A 22,354-nucleotide genomic window follows, 5' to 3' on the forward strand; every position below is an offset into this window, starting at 1 on the left:
AGTGGCAGAGCTTAGAAAACCATAATTTACCCGTGCCAAGTAAAGAAAAACCAACACAAGAAGTCAGAGCTGTGAATGAGGGAGATACATTCCTTAATATAAAAGAATTTCAATTTGTATATAAAAGCAAATTTTGACAAGACAGTAGCAAGGCGAGGCTTCTGTGCTAGTAAAATGATAATTGATTAATGACAAAAGGATCTCCACACTGGTCCCTTTGGTGACCTGAACAGTATGCTCATAGTCAAATGTCAGAAAGCTACAATAGTATATGCATAAAATATTTCCGACAATATTCAATGACTACCGATTTTAAACAGAGTGGTCGTCAGGTCATGTTGAAGCTACTATTCAGTTGAACGACAAACGCCTGCATCTGACAGATAAAGGTCACTCTATTGACACAAACAGTACCCCTATGAAAAATGTTTAGGCCCACAAACAGCGCCACCCATATTTTTTCTACGGCATCTTGTTCGAGTTTTCAATGTTTTTATATAAAAAACTTTTTCCTCCCAGAAAGTGTTGTCAACTTGTCAGAAAATTGTCGTTGCAATATCTATATTGTTTTACTTTGTGGTATTTTTTTCCTGCTTTTATTTTCTAGTAGAAATAATCAAAACGTTAACCTCTAAAGATGCAACTTATCTTAAAATATACATGTGTCTTCTAAGTGTGTTAGCTCATTCTAAAATGGGATTTTAAAAGGACACAAGTAAATGCAATTTTTTATTTAATATTTTTATTCATATAAATATTACAAAAACAGTAAATATTCATAAAAACCTTGAAGTGATATTTTGAATTGTTTACAGAAAGAAAGAAATGTCAGAAACATACATGTATACAAGATAAAAAAATATATAGCAAAGAAAACTCCTCTTTTTGTCTGTAGAGTTTAAAAATTGCATATGCATTAAGAACAAATATAGAGCACTAACTTTAAACAACATTCAATTTGTTGTGACCAGCACTAAAACACTTAACTACTCAAATAAAATAAATATTTGTAAACTTTTTACACATCTTAAAACTCGAAACATTTTCGCTGTTTCTATAACACAACCATTCAAAGGACATGTTCATTTAGCAATGTCGAGGTATTAACTGCTTCATAGACGTTTTTAGAACAATAACCGTTGCGGACTTTTCCTCTTCTCACCAGCTGTCCAAGACTTGGACTTAGACCGGAAGTGGCGTACGTCTGCTGCATGGTCCTGATGAAGCATAGGAACGTAGTTGATTGGTTCACAGTATGACTGAAATGGGAGAAAAAATATAATCTTGTATAGTGACCTATGTTAAACATAGAGAATTAATTTACGGCAAATCAAATATTTCGGTGATTAGTAGTAAGTTATTTAAGCACTTTGGCCGTGGCAGTATACAAGAATGTTTTCAGCAAACAAAAACGTATCGGCAGAAAAAACAACTTCTGGCAATCCCATGTGTATTTTTTTTTTTGTGAATGTATAACCATTTAAAATCAATTTTGTTGTACATGTAACCTTACAAATTGGTACTTTAACAAATTTAGATTCCGATCCTAAGATTTATTCCGATATTATACTGTACATCATACTAACTTGCTTACAAAATAAAGAACGTTAGGCTACTTCTGCAGACGACAAAAATACCATGTATAAGCCTTACAAAATATATCAAATATAAAACTAAGTCCAACATATCAAATTCCCATTAATGTTACACTTTTGATAAAGAAATCCTTGAGCAAAGATAGACTTTGTAACAAATGATATTCGTCTGTTAATAAATGCATCGCGTGATAAATACTTAAATTTGATTTCTTTCAGTTATTTTTGGGTATCAATTCGTGTAATCCAAGACCAAAATGTACTGAGTCCTTAGATTTTTGAAATCATTAGCAACTAAAATTTTAAATCCTTCAGACAAAGTTGACTTAAGATAGATTTCGCAATTTTTTTTTTTATTTTATTCTGCTTTATTAGTATTCCTGATGACGTTAAACCCAGAAAATCGCTTCGGACGCATGACATTTATAAGGTATTGTTCTCATATTTTTTTTAAATACCTTATTGTTGTAGTAGAAACTCTTGTAACCCCCATCTAGAATATATAACTCTGGGAAAGTCAGAAATGGATACTTTTCACTGTTCAGCTCTCGGTCTTTGTTCCGGAGAAAGCGGCATCTTCAAATTAAATTATAAAGTTTGCAATACAAAACTACAAAGTGGTGAAAACACAAAATATACAAAACGACAGGTTTATCAATTATATACCTCACATCAGGGACTCTCTATACTAACGGGACTCGTCTCTATTGATTTTAACTGATTACTAAGCCGCCTGTTTAAAGCTACTACCCAACAATTAACTTAAGTTTCGTATCTCTGTTAGTATAGAAAGTCCCTGCTCACATCCAGCTTTTTAAAATTATAGCCAGTGGACATTAAGCAACAAAAAATATATATTAAATAAATCTATTCTATTTTATCCCTCTCGTTAACGTTTTCTTCCTGGTTGTAATAATAGGAGGATTGAGCTCAAATTCAATAAAAGCGTTGTGAAAAAACTTCATTCATCACAGAAAAACTCGTTCTGATTTTTTGAAACATACCATCCCACCATGATTCATATCGAAATGATATTATAAAACATACAAAATCTAACGGTTGTATCATACACACAAGCCTTACGTATCAGTAACAAAGCAAAGTAGATAAGGTTTCATTTAGAAACTCGTGACATGCATACTGACATTGATAGTCTGTGCTTTTTAATTTTAAACAGTTAATTATGCTTTAGGCAATCAATCGAGGGGTTATACATCATTTGACACTAACAGCTTTATATGCAAATTTGGCGTCGACAAATTGATTTCCAACACCGTTTACTTTTGAAAGCAGCTTTAGTTGTATGGTTGTTTTGTCTATTGCATTTAAATTTATGATTAAAAAGATTTTTATAGATTTTCATTCACATGTTGAATGACACAATTTATATTTCATTCTAACGATGGATGAGAACATTTATTTCAACTTTTGAGTACTTACAATTTTGGTGCTCTTTCTGAAGAAAACTCACAGTGGAAAATGAGTATGTCTCGTTGTGTATTTGGTTGATATGCTTGTAAGAGTTGTAAGATGTCATCCTCTTTATAGATATTATGGGCTCCCTAAAAAAAAGAAAATATGGTACTGAGTTCTGCAGACTGGACACATGTTTCTAAAATAATCTGTATGAATATCGCTGCATGGAGACAGCAATATGATGGTTTGTATACATCAACGAGAAAACAACCAAACTAAAGAAAAAGAATCTAGAATAATAGTTTTTAACAAAAGACAAATTTTATACTATATATCGAGCTTTAAATCGCCGAAACTCTAAAATGTTATGAATAAAAGAGACTGTCAAACATCTGTCATCAACACCACATTCATGTAAATCTTTGTAACAAAACACTTTTAAAGTATGGCATAAGACAACTATTAATTGATAAAGTACCTGACTGAAGACATTAACATAAACGTGTGCCGGAGTAACAGTGTATTTGTTTAAGGTATAAAAAGAAACTTTCAAATATTTGTCATCAAAATCAAATCCTCAATTTAAAACAAAAACATTGAGCTTTAACATACGATAACAAATAGAGTGGTGCCTGACTTTTAATAGTTCTAAACCCCACCCTTTTAAGTATTTAACCTTCAGATATGAAATAATGCTGTCCTACGCTTTGATAATGGAAGCTGCACTTTCTAGTTGACTTTTTTCAACTTTCTGAGATAATTTACATCCTGATAATGGATCAATTAAAAGTGAAGATACAAAAATTGTTAAAAATAAAAAAAAAAGATCACCAAGACCAATCCTCTGTCTAAAGATAGACAACTAGATAAAATAACCTGCTCCTTCCTAAATATCTTCCCTTAAGTTCTTCTGTAAACAAAATTTAAATCTTCCAAATCTATAATTGATCAGTCATCTAATCAATATGTTTTAGATAAAATATTTTTTGACGTAAGACTTCAAAAACTTGCTTACTTGAGATTCTTACTTTCACACATTTAACAGCTTACAAAAAATCTACAAGAAATACAAAATACTTGATCGTCAATAAAGTAAATAAAAATTGAATGAAGCGAATAATTCCAAATTGGTTATTTTCATGTACGATAAATATGTCATTCATCGAACTTGTTCTTAGCATTTATTTTTTTTTATTCAAACAGCTGAAGGCATTTTTTTGAAAACTGGTTTGTTGACCAAATAAACAGTAAAACTATCCCCGCAGTCTAATCTTACAGTGCATGTATAATAAAAATACTTTCAAACAAAAAAATAATAATGATAAAGAAAAAAATACAGCTGTTTTCACAGAACAAAAGTGAGACAAAGTTATTAAAAATAAGAAATTACCAAAATTCTTCAAAAGACTATCAGGGTTTAAGTCAGAATTCGAATACAACACAGTATTTGTTATAAAGATTTGCTTACAATTCCAATAGGTAAATAATAAACTTTGCAATACAAATTCTTAATATTGAAACATTAAAAGAACTATCAAAGATTTGCCTCGTCTCTTAAGATGGGCCACTGGATATTATGAGTAAGACAAACCTTTATATGGCCACCATTGTACTCGTATGGATAGCGGCAATCTATAATCTGGTAACCACTGACTGTATCCTGATACAATCCATTCTGTAGACCAACAAGCTACAAAAATATACATAATATATTATCTGGATTTAAACAAGCAGATTTTTGTAATAACATCATAAGTTGATTTTTGAGAAACATGAAAAAGAAATTTAATACAAAATATACAACTGACTACTAGTATATCTTATCAAAATTGAGCAACTATGTTTGATTCCACAAATATTATTCAATCGGCAAAATAATAAATGACATTAACCAAATGTTGCCAATTTTACATGTTTTCTGACAGTTTATTCTACAGAAAAGAAACTGAATTTATTGTTTATGTGCTCATATCCCGATTTTTAATTAAATTAGTATCCTCTGAATTTAAAATAAACAACAATCAATATCAAATCCATCGGGATCTTAGATGATCAACATGTTCAAAATATTCATGGGACAAAGGTGACACAGAGAGCAAAAACTTTTTTATAAACCGATTTGATGGTCTTGTTCAATGTTTATTTGTTGCAACATAAAAATGTGGACTACATCAAAATCAGCAAGATTAAAAACACGGCTAATCATCCAATACATCATTAGTTTATTTGTAATGCGCAACAAGACGGGTGTCAAAAGAGGAGCAGGAACTGCTTAACATTCCGAAACATCCAAAGGCACATCCGGGTTGTTGTGTTATCGTGTGGTTCAATATTTGTGGTTTTGTTTGATTTGTTCATGTTTTATCAGTTTTCAAAATTGAGCCAAAAATTCCACACCTTATCAATAAGTAAAAAATTCTAAGGGCGCTTTTTTGTCTAAAACGTTTGACATAATAATGTTTTTTGATTGGACAGAAAAGATACATACTGTATTACTGTCAATACTCTTCAGGTCAGAGTGCTTGCCCTTGACTGTAGGTAAAGAGAATATAGCAGTGCCGTCACCAATGACATTGTCGACGTCCATCAGCAGACTAACTGCATTCTTGACACCATTTGAGGGTGAAGGTTGATAAACTGGATGGTCCTGAAAACATAATTGAGACGTTATTGGTTTATTTCAAAACAAACATTTTCAAAAATATAAAAATATCGCAAACTTATGAGGTAGTTATATAACAATTCTTTAAAATATAATAGAAGATACCTGCGAAATCCCGATACAATTGGGCAAGTGTTGAAACAAAGAGTTTTTAAATTTCGCGGGCAACACGCCGATGGAGTATTCGACAAAGCGAATAAAACACAGATCGATAACAATTGACGTTTTCTGTCGAAAAAAGATTGTTTTCAAAGACAAATTTAGGAAGTTCAAAACTCTACATTTATACGTCATATCACAATTATTTCCTGCTTTGTATGGTTTCAGAGGAGATGCGGCTCAATGAAATCGGTCTTTTCCATTGGTAGTATAGATATAGTTTTAAGTTACTAGTTGGAAATTGAAATGTATTATGATTGCCAATGAGATAAACAGCACCAGAGTAAAAATGAAGTGGAACTGAGCAACTATAGGCCACCGTAGTGTTCGTGATATTTAACATTGAATGAGGATTAAGTTAACTTTTCGTATTTTATTAAAAATGCTGTACAAACGTCATTTGAAAACTATTTTTTCCCCATTTCTGTTCTGTGGAAAGTATTTATCAAAATACAAATTTAAAACCATATGCATCTTTTACTTTAAATGTGCTTTAAAAAATAAATTAAAACAAGAATGTGTCCCAAGTACACGGATGCCCCATCTGCACTATCATTTTCTATGTTCAGTGGACCGTGAAAATGGGATAAAATATTTAATTTGGCATTAAAATTTGAAAGATCATATCATAGGGAACATGTTTACTAAGTTCCAAGTTGATCGGACTTCAACTTCATCAATAACTTCCTCGACCAAAAACTTTAACCAAAACTTTAACCTGAAACGGGACAAATGAACGGACGGACGGACGAACGGACGAACAAACGGACGAACGTACAGACGGACGGAAGGACGCACAGACCAGAAAACATAATGCCCATAAATGGGGCATAAAATGCATGGGAAAGATTGCCAAACTGTCATACAAACCCCAAAAGATAAAGATTTATGGATTCCACCAGCGTGTCTTGGTCTCTTGGTACAGTGGGTGTCATGTGGAGTGCGTATGCGTTTATCGGTCTCTGTAAATCTTAGTGGTGAGAATACTGGCAATGAACCACGAAGCTGAAAATATTTAAAAACTATTTTCAAATTTCAGTCTCAAACTAACATTCATGAAAATACATTTTTCAACTGAGACACCGTGCAACAACGACAAAATGTAAAATCTTGAAAAAAGAATAGTCTTTATAATATTATTATCATCACATACCAATATTTTTCTAAAAAGGTTTTTGTTTTTGTTTTTGGTTGTACAAAATATTAAAGAGTAACATCCTTCTTTACTTATGGTATAAAATGTTTCTCGTAAGAAACATAGACCCCCCCCCCTTTTTTTTGCATTTAACTTTTTATAGAAAATATTCTTTAATTTAATTTATTTTTTTGTACCTAAAGAGTCCTTGCTCTTATACAAATGATAAAACAACGACATTTAATTATTACATTGTCCCTCTATTCTCATTGTAATTATATATATTTGTTAAAGAAGAATAGAGAGAGACAGCAAAAATGACTGAACCACTGTTAGTATAATATCGTATGGATACGAGCCAATACACAATAAATAAGATAAAATAAGTTGAGATGTTAAAAAAACATTTACTCAATAAAATAAGTACAATGAAGAATTGAAATAAAAAAGAGGGTCCAAAACCCAAAGCCCCTGTGGTAAGAAATGTCTTGCTTCAGTATTTTTTAATAGAGTAATAACTAAAAAGTCATTCAGTGTACAACTTTATCCTCAGTAATCAGAAATTAACAGTTAACGATACATCTAGTAGACTACATTTCTAATGTCACCATTTTTAAGTGAATAATGATATTCTTAGAAAGCGAGATAACTTATAATCGCCTGGAATTCAGAATTTGATGCAAAAGTAAAAAATCAACAATGTATGACATTTTACTATAACATCCTCCGTTTCCCTTAAATATTATTTAATCTGCACCGAGTACAGGTTCACTCGGATTTACCAGATCAAAATTACTTTTTCAAATAAAAGATATAAGAAAGAAAAGGGAGACAACTTAAGAATTGATGATAATTTCAAAAGATTTTTATAACACTCAGTTTAAATCCGTAAATATTATGATAATAACATCATTAAAGACAATGTTAATACACAAGATAATTAACAAACAAATATAAATCTAAACTTATCGAGCTTCCGATGAGCATTAACCAAAAAAATAGGCAAACATAAATAAATATTTTTATTGAAAAACAATTAAGATCGTAAGTAACAAATATTTCCATATCGACTTTAAGTTTCAACTGCAATACACATGTAAACTTTGTGAAATAGTAAAATGACAATTTTAACCAAATTTTATGTTTGTACTTTTTTGTATCACTGACTGTAGATAATCTTAAGTGAATCTTATTTTATATTTGATCTTAAGCATATAATTATATCAATTAAAACCTTCGGGCAGCTAAACGATCTTTTCTTATAAAAAAAAATGTTTGATTTCTAACAAAAACGTAGATAGGAAAATCGAATATTATCAAACAAACATAAATTAACTTCCGATCTATTTGAGACTTTTTTCCTAATCACAATAAATTATATAAGATTTTAATGTAGGTTTAAAATTTTACCTCTTCAAGACTTGTATCTTTCTCATCATCATAAGTGAAGCTGACATCTGCAAAGTTGAATGTGTCCATATCCTACAGTAGGAAAAAAACTGTGATAACTGAGTTTTACACCCAAAAAAAATCCAAATAATTTTCATGACTTCATTCACAATGAATTCAATAGAATAAATAACTAAAAATGTAAAAAAATCTTCGCTTTGAAATAGAAATGTTAAATAAATAAATATATTACTGTACCATGTAAAATTAGAAACTTGTTCCACGTCTTGTTCCGTCGACAGATATGTTTTGGAATGACTTAAACTGATAATTGTTGTAATCGGTCAACTTCTATGAAAACTAAATACTTGATTGACTTGTTTGTATTCATTTGGCGTGTTGGCACGAGCCCGCGTCCCTATAATCCCAGCCGACACCTTCTTGTGCACAATTGTTATACCAAGCGCATATACAAGCGCAGCTGATTATAAGAAAAGAACGAGATTCTGTTTGTTTTGGAAATTTGATAAAGTTTTTATTTGTTTATAACCGACAGCTTGCACCTTAATCTCTCTTCTATTGTACAATCAATGGTTGTTTTAACTAAAGAGTAATTTTACGCTAATTAGTCTTTTTTGGGGGGATATTGAAATTGAAGGTTATTACGTAAGGTTTTTTTTTTAAACATAATGCAGTTACTGAAGACACTAGTCTTAAAAGAAAAAAAATATCTAATTTCTCACATACATAATTATCTAAATTAACAAAACGTTATTTTTTTTAATTTGAAAACAAGTAATTGGTTATTTAAAAAAGAAAACAGTACTTAGTCTTTTTGGAAAGTCTTATTAGTCGTCCACAAACAAATCCGTAACCTTGGCCGATACTGAGGACAGTTTAGTTTCCAATAATGTCTGTAACAAAAAGAAAACATCAAATTGTCTTGAAACCAGAAATAAGAGTAACTTACCATAAATCGTTATTCGAATGAATGACTATCCTTTACCCTGCATGTTATAGAAACCATACATGTCATATTAAAATTACAATAACTTACTTTCAGTTTAATTAATTATTTCATTTTAATTTCAAGATCTCACTTTTATTTTAGATTGAATGAGGTTTTCAAATATTTAAGTCATGTGAGTAAAATGTGTTAATTTAATTCTGTTTACCTGATTTTTTTCACCAGTTTGTATTAAATATCAAAATTAAGTATAAATTTTCAACCGAAAAAGCTAAGTACAGGTTTCGATTATGCTTTATAACACCTCATTAAGAATATACAACATTTCAGACTGTTCAAATTTTGATTTACGAAACATCACCTTGTTTCACTGGACATTTGCTGTATTGGTCAAATAAAATGTAAAGGACAAAAGCTGACCGGGAACATATGCAAATCTCCAATTTCAGTCGAAACAATACGCATGCAGAACATTTCAATACACAAAACAATTTAATATATTTTCCTTTAGACGGCAGAATATTTTGCAGGGTATATAGCATTGTAGTTTAAACAAAATATAATTACAAAAACAAATAATGGAACTGGATGCAGCCTTTGATATTACAAAATAACATACGTAAGAAAGAAAACAAAAATTGCAAGAGAAATAGGGGGATGGGGTGATTCTGAACGAAAAATGGCGGCGAAGGGAGGTTACTTAAATTAAATAAAGTTTAGCAAAGTTACCGTCTTTCTTTTTAAATTGACTCATGTTAAGTCCTGATAATACGATGTATAAATGAGTTATTTCTGAGATTATGATATTTCTATATACTTTTTCCTAAATCCTTTACATAACTATTTGTTTAATATGTTACACAAATAAATATCCATACCTATTATCACTTTAAATTACACCTTTTTTGATAAATATAACTCAAAATGATCATAATAGTGCAAAATACTGATAAATCCTTTTATGTTTAATAATAAGTATTAATTTTTTTTAGCTCAGTTATTGCTCAAGATAACTAATGTTATTTCTGTTATGATTATTTTGATGATCTCAGGCATGGGTTAATGCCTTCTTGTAAATTAAAATTTTAATCTTTAAATCTTAATTTTCAAATGAAACCAAACCGTAATAAAGTGTATTTCAATATTTTATGGAAACATGAAAGAACGCGTTACTTTACTAGTTTTTGTCTGAAACTGCATGTAGAAATAATTCGGCTATGGTGACATTAATTATACAATTAGTGTCGATCTTAATTTCATTAACCAACTTGAGTCTGGATAAAGGTTTAATATATCCTTCAAATTTTGAAAAAAAACAAGTTGTAGCATAAAAAAATTGAACAAGCCTTATTTCGTGCATATACTTTTAACATGATTGATGGTCTGGACCTTAGAATGTATTTAGTAACTAAATACTGAATACACAATAAAAAAAACAAATGGTTAAAAGATCATCCTATTCATATCCCTACCTAACTCTTTTAATTAATGAACAAACGCAGAAATAGCTGTATTGGATAGAAACGATAATGTTTGACTACGTTTGTTTTTGTCTTTGTGTTTCTTTCTACTCGGCATGAACTAAGATCTCCTTATACTCGAACTAAAAGAGGGGTCTGATGAGAAATTGAACAGAGGGAGCTCAGTCTAGGTTAAGTTTCTATATATGTTTTCAGAGAAGAGTCTTCCAAACCAGCGATAGTAAAGGACATCTGTTGTTTCGACCGTACACAGTTACTTAACAGTGCCTTTTATTTTAGATTGAGAAAAGCAATGAAGTATTTATATAGAAGATAGGCGAAAGATACCAAAGGGACATTCAAACACATAAATCGAATATAAACGGACAAACACAATGGCTAAAAAGAAATAGACAGTGACAAACAACAGAACACAAAATACAGTAGTTGCTTACACATGTTATCATGTCTTTAACAAAAAAATATTCATTCGTTCATTCTTATAAGTTTACACTGAACAATGAACGCCAGATAATTGATTGACGATACACTGGGATAAAGCGGCACAGGAGCTCTGCAATTCATATTTTAAAGCTACAATACTAGTCTTATGAATGATTTTCTATTTTCAAATTATCTCTGTACAAATTTATCGCAAGTCGAAGCAACCAATAGAGTTGGTCGACTTTATCTACATCTTTACATTGCTTTAAGCTCTTCGACTATTCAGAGATTAGTAACATAGTCCTAAATACAGCAAGATTTTTTCGACTTTTGTGGGACTTATAATAATTCTTGTTACATGCTATTCATTAAATAAAAATACGGTAGATGAAGATGAAAAAATATCTTGAAAACTCTTAACATTAACTTATAACATATTTTCAAAACGTTAGTTTCCTTTAGTTCTGTCTTTTATGTTGATTCAAATGAAAATCTGATTGAAAGTAAGAAATTTCCTCAAAGTTATCAGTAACTTTGTATTTTATATTTCTTATCTTATATATTGAATAATCTATTTATTTGTGAGGGGCATGAATAAAAGTGTGCTTAATGACTCTGATGTCCGTAGGTGAAGAAATGTTCAGCTCCAAAGGCAACTGGTAAAAGCAAAGGAGGTGAAAAAATGTTCGGTCGAAAAGACAACTGATAATAGCAAGCTTAAACACTCTCGCTCTCATATGACATCAATAATTACTTAATTGTGATAAACCTATAACCATAATTATTGTTAACTAATGAATTGCTCACAGTTATTAACATTAGAAAGTGGCATTGACTAAATATCATATTCCTATAAATAATATATAAAACCGTGAAAAATTTGTTGTCATATCCATGTGAATTCTTATTTGATGGTACGCTCAACATCCAAGCGAATTAGTGCCAATTATGAAACTATGATATATGAACAACTTGCTTGGAAAAATTATCATTATATTTTGACTGCAGAGGAAAAGTCACATTGTAAGTTTTCTTTTTTATGTTTCTTATAAATTCCTTTTATCAAAAATTTAATGCTTAGTTAAAATATGTTTTTTGTCACTTTATTGCGTAATGGATATTGTGTATTATGCGTTTACTTTTAAGGTACAGTACAAAACAATATCTGCTGACAGCAATGATGAAAAATCATTTCATATAAATTTAATAGCTATATTTATCTTTTAATTGAAAATCAGTTGTTAAAATGTATTAACGCTTTCCATCGATATTACTATATGATTACTCCCAATTAAAATAAATATCATTTATGCTGTCAAAAATGACTACTCGGAGAAAATTGGTGTAAAATCTGATAATTTTTACTTATAGTAGGTGAGACACTTTTAATAATTTTAATTGCATATATAAATAATTTGTATGACCATATTGCACTTACAGATAATATGCCAATTCGTGTTAAATTCAATTAACGAATTATGAAATCGTTCTATGACGCTTTTGGCGACAAAATAACTTTAAGATAAAATTTGGTTAATAGGAATAATTCACAGGTTTAGGCGTGAAAATTACAAGATAATTCGATGGAATTGTATAAATGCAATTTTTCCTGTTTTCATTTGTATATAGTTTCATAGTATAGAGAAGAGGTAAGATCGAATTTAGAAAAACATCATATTCCATTTTATTTAAATAATTTCAACGCATTTCATTTCAGTTTAAACAGTATTTATAAATGAAAAATTACAAGATACAATATTACAATGTTACATAAAGTTCAAATATGAGATTCGGAAACAAGTTTGGAAAAACTTTACTTATATAAATCCGTCTCCTGAGACCTTTCTGAATTTGTAGATTTTTTTTAATGTTTTCCGAAAAACGGTCAATTAAGAAAAATTACCCGTTTAACTTTTGCAGTTTCAAGACAAATCATTTTAATGATTTTATCTCATTCTGAGTTAATTAAAAGAATATAAATTTATGACACGGCCATTAAATTAATATAAATGTTACTTCTTTTAATATTTGATAAATTTACAACTATATTGGAACAGAACATATTCTAATATAAAACAATAAATTGTCAGCGTGTTGGACTGATAAGATCATTGAAATCCCCGATTACAATAGAAATACGATGTGGTGAAAACATGTGTCGCGCGGACCATGTCAATTGGTGACAATCCACATGTCGTTGACCTGCTGGACCGGTTTATAAGAAGGAACCAAACTTGTAATTCACTTTAAAAAGCTGTCAAATAAAATTTCACAAATTAAAATGACACAGTATAGGGGATAACAACTTCATAATAGGACCAGCAACAAGCGCGCGCGTTCCGATCTACCTTTTTCTTATATATACTTAAGTTTTTCCTTTTTTGTCGTATAGAAAATTGAAAGAATGGATTTAAATGAAATGGTTTTGACCAGTGTTTCCTTTGATGATGATTCTGGCCTTGGCATGGACTTTGAAGAATATGATAGCCCCTCAGAGCTGGTAAGAGATTACTTTTCAAAGTATATACATGTAAATAATTAAAAGGTTCAATTGTGCCGTTCACAGAGAAGGTCGAGTAACGCAATCTAGATCTTTATGTTGACATTTGTCTATAAAAATCAACAAAACATGATACTCTTTTTATCATACCTTGTAAAAATGTAGTTTATATCGTGCTTTATCTTATTTTTTTTTTATTAAAAAAAACCACTTTGTTGTAATCAAGCAGATTCAAATTCAGATTCAGATTCAATAATACAACAAACAAACCTTAGTGAGATATCAGTGAATTATCAGTAACAGTTTTAATGCTTGGAAAACAGTTTAAATTTGGTTTTATTTATATATTTGATTTTTTCCCTTCAAGAAATAAAGTTTATTACATTTGTATGTAAATTTCATGTCAACATCTTTATTTTACAGAATTGCGAGTTACGTCCCCTAACTTCACATGACCTGTTCGACATCGATGACAATCCAAGTAACTCTGATGTTAGAAATGTAAGTTTATAGATATATATCATTTTATAAACTGAAGACAGATATTTGTGTTTTTGAGAGAGTATAAGTAAAGGAAATTAACATAAGGTAAAGCAGTCAGTTTTGAAATGTTAAGGCCTCACTGTAAATTTGAGATGCTGCATGAGAACAGCATTAAAAGCGCTGATCCTTTGCTTGTTGTGGTTTTTGCTGTATATGGACTGATTTTGTGTCAAGAATGGATATTCCATACCCCTGTTTTCTATTAGTTTTATTAACTAAATGTATTTGCACCATTAACGACATTGACAAGGTAGATGTTTCTTATCATTCAGATATGTAAATTCCTCTTTTTATTTTCAGTTATTCCACGAAAGTGACACATGCTGTCAATCTAATACATCATCAATAAAAAGAGAAAGGGAATATGATGCTAAAGACAACACCTTTAAACGCCCTAAATTTGATGGACGAAAACCATTCACAAAGTCGTTGTCTTTTGGGGTAAGTTTCCATGTGATGAATGCTCAAAATATCTTTTGACTTAAGTTCAACTTCTCAACTAAATGTGTTATTTCTCTTTTTGTCGGTTTCAAGGACAATAATATTCTTACCGACAGCGGCAGTTTTCTGAAAAGATTAACTATTAATTGCATCCTTTTTCAATTTACAGCATTTTGAAAATTCAGATGTCGGGTATATGTAAGCAACACAAAAATACCATTAACAAAATGATAGATTCTAAAAAAGTATCAATACAAAATTTCGTTATACATTTTTTTTTGTACAAGTGAAACACTTTTACAACAGTTAAATGTTTCTTGACCAATGTTTTCTATTTTTTAATTTAAATTAACAGGATGAACCACAGTTTGTATCATCAGAGGATGTCTACACCACAGTTAATAGAGCTTTAGACAGAGACGACTTAATCGCCGATGGCACAGGACACTATACACTACCAACTGTTCAAGGAAAACATTCTGATCTCAAGAGCATCTCCTCAGAAACAGTAAGCATTCATTTTCCATAGTTGTATCGCTTGAAGTTTAAATAGACACACACATATCGAAAAAAGCACACACAATTTCCTAGGACAAGTTTAACTAAGAAAGGTTTTGGTTCTACTTATTGTCTACCTCTTGGTAACATCAATCTTTATATTTATATATCTTTGACTGCCCAAACTTTTGACCCGGGGGTAGTATGAATAACAATCCAGAAAGCACCTGGTTTACAGCTAACTTGGAACATTTGCACGCTATTTCCATAACTCACGCAGGCTATTTTTAATGTTTTTGAATGTTTCAAATATATACTTACATCACAAAGCTTTTTGATGCTACTGACGAGAAAACGATGCTTAAATGTATTTCTCAGGTCAAGTAAATCACAAACAAGCACACAAAAATATATACCTAAAAGGTATATTCAAAATTTGCATTATGTAACAATTTGTTTATTTTTTTCCAGATGAAAAATATATTGGTAGGAAAATATGACGGCATTATAAACAGTTATTGCGTTATTGATTGTCGGTACCCCTTTGAATACGAAGGTGGACACATACAGGTAAGGCAACTTTACATAATTGAAAATTAAAAAGTCAACATTTAAAATAAATATTATTATTTATGATATAGACAAGGAAAAAGGAAAAAATAACATAGCAAAACTTGTTAGCAACTTTATCTCTTTGAAGTTGACACTATCTTAAATTCAATCTTTAACCGCCTCGGGCTTATGTATGTAATATTTTAAAATTTGAAATCAATAACACTTGAAAAGAAACCTTGTGCATATAAACGTAAAACCGGGAACTCATATATTTTATCAATTTAAAAGAAATGAATCATATAAAACCGAATCCAATACAAATAAAATTATGGGGTAGACAGTACGAATAAACAAAGTGCTAGCAACGTAATACTTGATTGAAGAGTAAATCCTACTTTGTGGAGAGCTCATGTAGTCCCTTTAAAGTACATATCGATTCTGAATAAGTTAATTCATATACATCTTTATTCTTATTCAGGGAGCAATTAATTTGCCAACCAGAGAAATGATCTCAGAGTTTGTCAACGCCCAGTTATCAGACAGGCCACAGATCCTCATTTTTCACTGCGAATTCTCATCTGAAAGAGGACCAAAGTTGTAAGTACTTACGCACTATGAGCTTACTGCAAAGTTTAATACCCGTACCGATAACATACTGATACTGTGTGTGAAGATAAAATGTCTATTTTTACAACGAAATGTCACGCAATGCATTAAGGCATAAACATCAAAAGAAAAAAATACATACGGGAAGCAATTTTCTGTAAATAAAATATGTCAAAGTTTAGTATAGCTTACATTATGGTTACCGGGACATTGTTATTATTTTTGTAGTCTACAGCTGGTAACGTTTCCCTTTATACATTTTAAAAAAGCACCATTTTGTTAGATTCATTATGAAATATTTTCGAAAATAATTTCCTTCCTTTAAATAATGAGAAACTTAAAATTTAGTTTTTTGTGTATAAAGAGCCGATCGTAGTCCAAATACAAAGAAATAAGAAAAGTATTGGAACTTTTAACATTGTTGTACTTAAAGCATAAAAGGAATATTATATTTTTTTTACAGATGTAGATTTCTCAGAAATACCGATAGACAGCTAAATGGTGAAAGATATCCTCAGTTATATTACCCAGAAGTGTACATTCTTGATGGTGGTTATAAAGAATTTTACCACAACGACAAGGTAAATACTGTCAGCCATTTATTTTTATGTTTTATTTTTATGTCAGTTTAGAAATTAGAAGTTTCATAAATAATGTATTGCATTAAGGGCTTTATATGTTGCATCAGTATTAATGTTTCCTTTATTTGGAAGTTACACATTGTTTATTTTTTTCCCACAATAAAAAAGAACTCTGAGTTTCAAGGTTAATATACATAAGCTTCTGGTTTTTACGTTTTAATTTGTCTACATTTGTCAATTCGGGACCTTTTATATTTGACCATGCGGTAGTGGTTTTACTCATGGTTGAAGTCCGTACGGCACGATCTGTTTTGCCGGACAATTTCTGTGTCATTGTGGAGAGCTGTCTCATTGGCAATCACACTGCATCTGCTTATTTTTATATGTCAATACTAAGTTTGAATTATTACCATACAGGTCACATGGTCATGTATATTCTGTTTTTCTATTGCAGGAATTATGTCTTCCAAGGAATTATATACCAATGTTACACGAAGACTATACTATAGAGGTACGCCATTTTAGATCAAAGTCCAAATCGTGGGCTTCCGGAGAACGAAGACGATGCCCACAACGTCTTTTCTAGTCAAACAAGCTCAATAGTTCTAGTCTTATTGTTATTGCATAGTTGTTACTGTATAGTTGTTATTATTTATTATTGTTATAAATTATTGTTCCGGTTAAATATGACTGAAATAAAAACATGTGTACTACTTCATTTAGTCATTTTTATTCAAACTATTCTAAACGGAAAATTAAGTGATATAATATTATATCTCTACATGTGAGACGTTTACATTCTGCCATCCAACGCGCGATTCTACGTTATAATCAATATTGGTCTAGCTATTTGGTCTTAGTTCTTAAAGTCTTTCAGTCGTTTATGGGTGGATTTGGCATACATAGATAAAATTCAAAAATAGGAAAGCGATGGGCGAAGTTGTTAGATTTGATATATGTCTTTTTGTGCTACTTTGTTAAGTTTTTGTTGCGATTAAGATGCTTGTGGTCCTTGTACGTCCTGTCATTGTTGTTTGAGATATTCCCGTATTCTTGTCTTTCGTTTTTGCTGATGTGCTTTGTCTGTATGCAATTTGGTGTTACTTCGATGCATGTAGCGTGGCTCTTTGCTTATACATCCCGTAATGGTCTATTTTCAAAATTGTTTGTTGCTTGTCTTTCATTTTTGCTTTGTGCTTTGTCTATATGCCTTTTTATGTTTCTTTGTTACAAAAATGACGTGGCTCTGTACTTATACATCTCGTTATTGTGGTATAAAATGTACTATGGCAAATGTGTGTATTCTTCTCATTAATTTTTGCTAATATGTTTGGTCTATCATATTCCATTTTGTGCTTATTTGCTTCATATTTTTATTCTTTTTAATGATTAAGATTATAACACAATGTTGACTGCTAATATTTGACATTTTTACCTTTTTACCTTTTATGTCTGTTGGTGTTGTTCACATATCGTTATCAATATAATGGAATTTTATGCGACTGTCATATAAGTGAGAGGTCTACCTAGCTATAAAATTAGGTTTAATCCACCATTTTCTACATCAGAAATTCATCTCATTTCATTGTAAACACAGTTGTGGTTGAACGTTTATTTACCAAAATCTGTCAATTACAACGTTATTTGATTGTTAGTTTTTCCCTGCGATTTTCTGGTAGGTTTGAGTTGTTTATTGTTATAAATTTAAAGTTGTGTCGGAAACTAATGGTAGAGTTCGTAGAAAGATTGGATCAGTTTGTTATTGATTGCTTCATCATAACGTAAAATAACAAAAATACCGAACTCAGAAGAAAATTCCAAACGGAAAGTCCGTAATCAAATGGCAAAATCATAAACTCAAACACATTAAACGAATGGATAACAACTGTCATATTCCTGAGATGATACAGGCATTTTTTAAAGGCAGAAAACGATGGATAAAACCTGCTTTTATAGCTTGCGTAATCTCTCCCATGTGTGACGGTTGCATAAAATTCCATTATATTGACAACGATGTGCGAACAAAACAAACACATAATAGGTAAAAATGTAAAAAATCGTGATACAGCAGCATGTGAACATTCAAAAACATGTGCATCATAGACAAGTTGAAAGACCTTAATAACTACGGCGATATATGTTTGTTTAAAGAGAACACTATTCACTATTAGTTTCATACTAGTTGACCCTATTGCTATACCTGCCTACACTTAGACCCAAATCGTTACTATCTTGAATGTCTTAACTTTTTGTTTTTAAATGCAAGCAATAAGTTTTTTTTTAAAGCATTTGAAGTATCAGAAATCACAATACTAAAGTCATTCAACATACCGAAAACAACATTAAAGTATTGGCAAACAGGAAGAAGGTGTCTGGCAGATACAAAGAGTTCTCACGAATCGCAACTCATCACTGAAGTTGCTAAAATCTATGACGTCAATCTGCTCAGTAGTACCTGAGAAAAATTGGACGGAAATATTTGTTGATTACAAGATTTACAATATTTTATTCATAACATCAGACACATATAGGTGTACAAGAGGACAATGTATTAACAAACATGAGATAATGCATAGCGAGACAGGACAGACGAAACACAAATGCATAGTATGTTATAAAAGACATTTGATATAAACAAACTCATCATAGATACCAGGACTAAATTTTGTATTTATGCCAGACGCGCGTTTCGTCTACAAAAGACTCTTCGGTGACACTCGAATAAAAAAATGTTAAAAAGTACGAAGTTGAACAGCATTGAGGACCAAAAATTCCTAAAAGTTTGCCAAATACAGCTGAGGTAATCTATTCCATTGATAGAAATAAACTCATCATAGATACCAGGATTAAATTGTGAATTTACGCTAGACGTGCGTTTCGTCTACAAAAGACTCATCAGTGACACTCGATATTGGAATCATTTGAAGGTTTTAAACTAATTCAGATTAAGCACTATAATAATTCAGACTTAAGCATAGTAAATAAACCGACACAACCCCTAAGATCACTATTATTTCAAACAGGACCGTATGGGAGGTACTACATAGTGTATTTTCTAGGAACGTCCTATTTGAGATAATTAAAAAATGAAACAATTTGTCTCTATAAATAAATAAATACTTAACTGGAATACAAGGAAATAACACCTGCTTATAGGTTGCATTTCTGTAAATATTGACAATGCAATTTCCCATAGGAACTCCTTTTACGGCTAAAACTGTACCACTTTTACTATGAAGTTTTGAAAAAAATCTTATCCTAGAATTGAAAGTTCATATGCACCACAATTTTTTTCAAAGGTCAAAATATAGGGCTGTGCGGCATATTTTCAACGTTTATATGCCCTGAACTTCTCAGAGTTTAAACTTACACTAATTTTCTTAACTACCCCTACCTCGAATGAAAGGTTACCACAGATTTCAATGTAAACAATATGCACGTGTTTATTTACTGGTAACATTCCCAAGTTCTGTCTCTGCGATATGGAACACAGAGAGCATAACTGGGAACCAGTATGTAAACAAAATTAATTTTCTATGAATATTCTATTACTCCCCAAAAGAGGCGTGTTTTGAGAAACAGCTGTATTTACAAAGTGCAACCTATACAGACATTTATTCAAATAGAAAACTCTCTAAAATCAGTTTTTCTCACATTAATACTCATTTATCAGAATTAAAGTCTTAACGAAATCACTGTGTATACTCTAAGTTTTTCTTTACTATACATTTTATGCCCCCTCCCCTGTTTCAATTTTTTAAAGAATTTGAAAACAAGACTTTAATTATTGCCAGCTTACCCTATTTGCATATTTTCTGATAAAAAATGCCTAGAACCTGTTAAAAACTGTTTTGATAACATATTGAAAGCATATCAGAATATCAGAAATGTAATGTTTAGCAATCAATCATTACAACATTCAAGATTATATAAAGTATCCAATCCAACCTCTATCTCCAGTCCACATCTTACTGTATGCCTATTTGTCAATTAAAGAACACATTTTCTGCCTCAAATGGTCAATTTAGAATTCTTGTCACAACAGTATCCTCTGTAACCATATATCTGACACAATTTAGCTACTATATATAATAGAAGTGTTCAAACAAAGCCATATTTGCAATAGTTGTATGCATGCAGATACCAGTCTGAGATATAAATTCACTTAAAATGTTGTATAGATGACTGCTAACATCTGATTTTTGCATAACTTCCAAGCAAAGTTATTGTTTTCTATATCAAGAACTTTAGAATCATAAAATCATAGCATTTACAAGTTAAATTATTTGTTTTATGACCCAGGGGGTAGGCAATTTTCTATGTTTTTTGCCCCTGGGGCCTCAAATTTCCTAAATCATTCTGTTGTTTCTAGCAATTTGGAATATTTAGTACATATTCAGGATAGAACACACTATTGTAAGTTTTCTTGAGATATTTTTGTTTTCCTAGCTTGTATTTATTATGCCGTGGTGACAAAAATGCAGATTTAGGTGTTGCGGCTTACTTTAGGTTATCGAAAGGACACAAATACCCCATAAGTAATATTCAGGAAGGATCTATGAGTTTCAATGACTGCGAAGAGTAAATATAAGCACTTCTTAACAATTTAAATTACAAATATGCAAATATTATGATTTAATTTTGTATCCAGGACTTTAAGTAAACTATGCATACTGTAAACTGTGAATTTATGCTGAGTCATCATATTTAAGGCCCAGGATTCTATCAATCTTCATTAAATATTTATAAAACTTCTTATTTGAGTTAATTTCTTTAAAATCTGTGAAATAAAGCAAATTTGGTTTAATTCTGAATGTTCCCCTTTTTCACCCTATATAGGTTGCATTTCTGTAGATATTGACAATGCAATTTCCCATAGGAACTCCTTTTACGGCTAAAACTGTACCACTTTTACTATGAAGTTTTGAAAAAAATCTTATCCTAGAATTGAAAGTTCATATGCACCACAATTTTTTTCAAAGGTCAAAATATAGGGCTGTGCGGCATATTTTCAACGTTTATATGCCCTGAACTTCTCAGAGTTTAAACTTACACTAATTTTCTTAACTACCCCTACCTCGAATGAAAGGTTACCACAGATTTCAATGTAAACAATATGCACGTGTTTATTTACTGGTAACATTCCCAAGTTCTGTCTCTGCGATATGGAACACAGAGAGCATAACTGGGAACCAGTATGTAAACAAAATTAATTTTCTATGAATATTCTATTACTCCCCAAAAGAGGCGTGTTTTGAGAAACAGCTGTATTTACAAAGTGCAACCTATAAGAACCATAACACATGTCTTTATATTCATTTAATAAACATTTTATAATACTGCTGCCTTTGCAAAGCTGAAGTTCATTTTAAAGTTTCGAAACTTCCTTATCATTCAATTTGA

The 22,354-nt window shown here is 30.8% G+C and overlaps 2 protein-coding genes across 3 annotated transcripts; one reads left to right on the plus strand and one right to left on the minus strand.

The window, feature by feature from the left end:
• Positions 1 to 716: 716 nt before the first annotated feature.
• LOC143073503 (M-phase inducer phosphatase-like) lies at positions 717 to 8,811 on the minus strand. The gene is made up of 8 exons (XM_076249101.1): positions 8,615 to 8,811; positions 8,378 to 8,449; positions 6,703 to 6,837; positions 5,500 to 5,658; positions 4,603 to 4,701; positions 3,036 to 3,157; positions 2,054 to 2,171; positions 717 to 1,259 (listed from the first exon to the last, which is right to left on the minus strand). Exons 1-8 carry the CDS (start codon positions 8,615 to 8,617, stop codon positions 1,125 to 1,127), a joined length of 843 nt encoding a protein of 280 aa, XP_076105216.1. The 5' UTR covers positions 8,618 to 8,811; the 3' UTR covers positions 717 to 1,124.
• A 3,321-nt stretch (positions 8,812 to 12,132) lies between these two features.
• LOC143073504 (M-phase inducer phosphatase 1-like) lies at positions 12,133 to 17,669 on the plus strand. Of its 2 annotated transcripts, none has more exons than XM_076249102.1 (9): positions 12,133 to 12,250; positions 13,620 to 13,727; positions 14,151 to 14,228; positions 14,571 to 14,711; positions 15,067 to 15,219; positions 15,681 to 15,779; positions 16,243 to 16,361; positions 16,834 to 16,951; positions 17,406 to 17,669. In XM_076249102.1, the coding sequence occupies exons 2-9, from the start codon at positions 13,632 to 13,634 to the stop codon at positions 17,535 to 17,537; spliced, it is 936 nt and encodes a 311-aa protein (XP_076105217.1). In that variant the 5' UTR covers positions 12,133 to 12,250; positions 13,620 to 13,631; the 3' UTR covers positions 17,538 to 17,669. The 2 variants fall into 2 exon arrangements, with proteins under 2 accessions (XP_076105217.1, XP_076105218.1); XM_076249103.1 differs by lacking the exon at positions 12,133 to 12,250 and adding an exon at positions 13,296 to 13,463.
• The last annotated feature ends 4,685 nt before the right edge of the window (positions 17,670 to 22,354 follow it).

This window comes from Mytilus galloprovincialis, chromosome 4 (assembly GCF_965363235.1).
Source record: "Mytilus galloprovincialis chromosome 4, xbMytGall1.hap1.1, whole genome shotgun sequence".
Classification (NCBI taxonomy): Eukaryota; Metazoa; Mollusca; class Bivalvia; order Mytilida; family Mytilidae; genus Mytilus; species Mytilus galloprovincialis.

Coding starts and splice junctions, on each gene's coding strand:
- LOC143073504 (XM_076249102.1), top strand. CDS start 13,632: ATGGATTTAAATGAAATGGTTTTGACCAGTGTTTCCTTTGATGATGAT. Junction 16,362..16,833: donor TCTGAAAGAGGACCAAAGTT/GTAAGTACTTAC, acceptor TTTTTTTTACAG/ATGTAGATTTCTCAGAAATA. Junction 16,952..17,405: donor AATTTTACCACAACGACAAG/GTAAATACTGTC, acceptor TTTCTATTGCAG/GAATTATGTCTTCCAAGGAA.
- LOC143073503 (XM_076249101.1), bottom strand. Junction 5,659..6,702: donor ATAAATCTTTATCTTTTGGG/GTTTGTATGACA, acceptor TTATGTTTTCAG/GACCATCCAGTTTATCAACC. Junction 2,172..3,035: donor TCAGAAAGAGCACCAAAATT/GTAAGTACTCAA, acceptor TTTAATTTGAAG/ATGCCGCTTTCTCCGGAACA.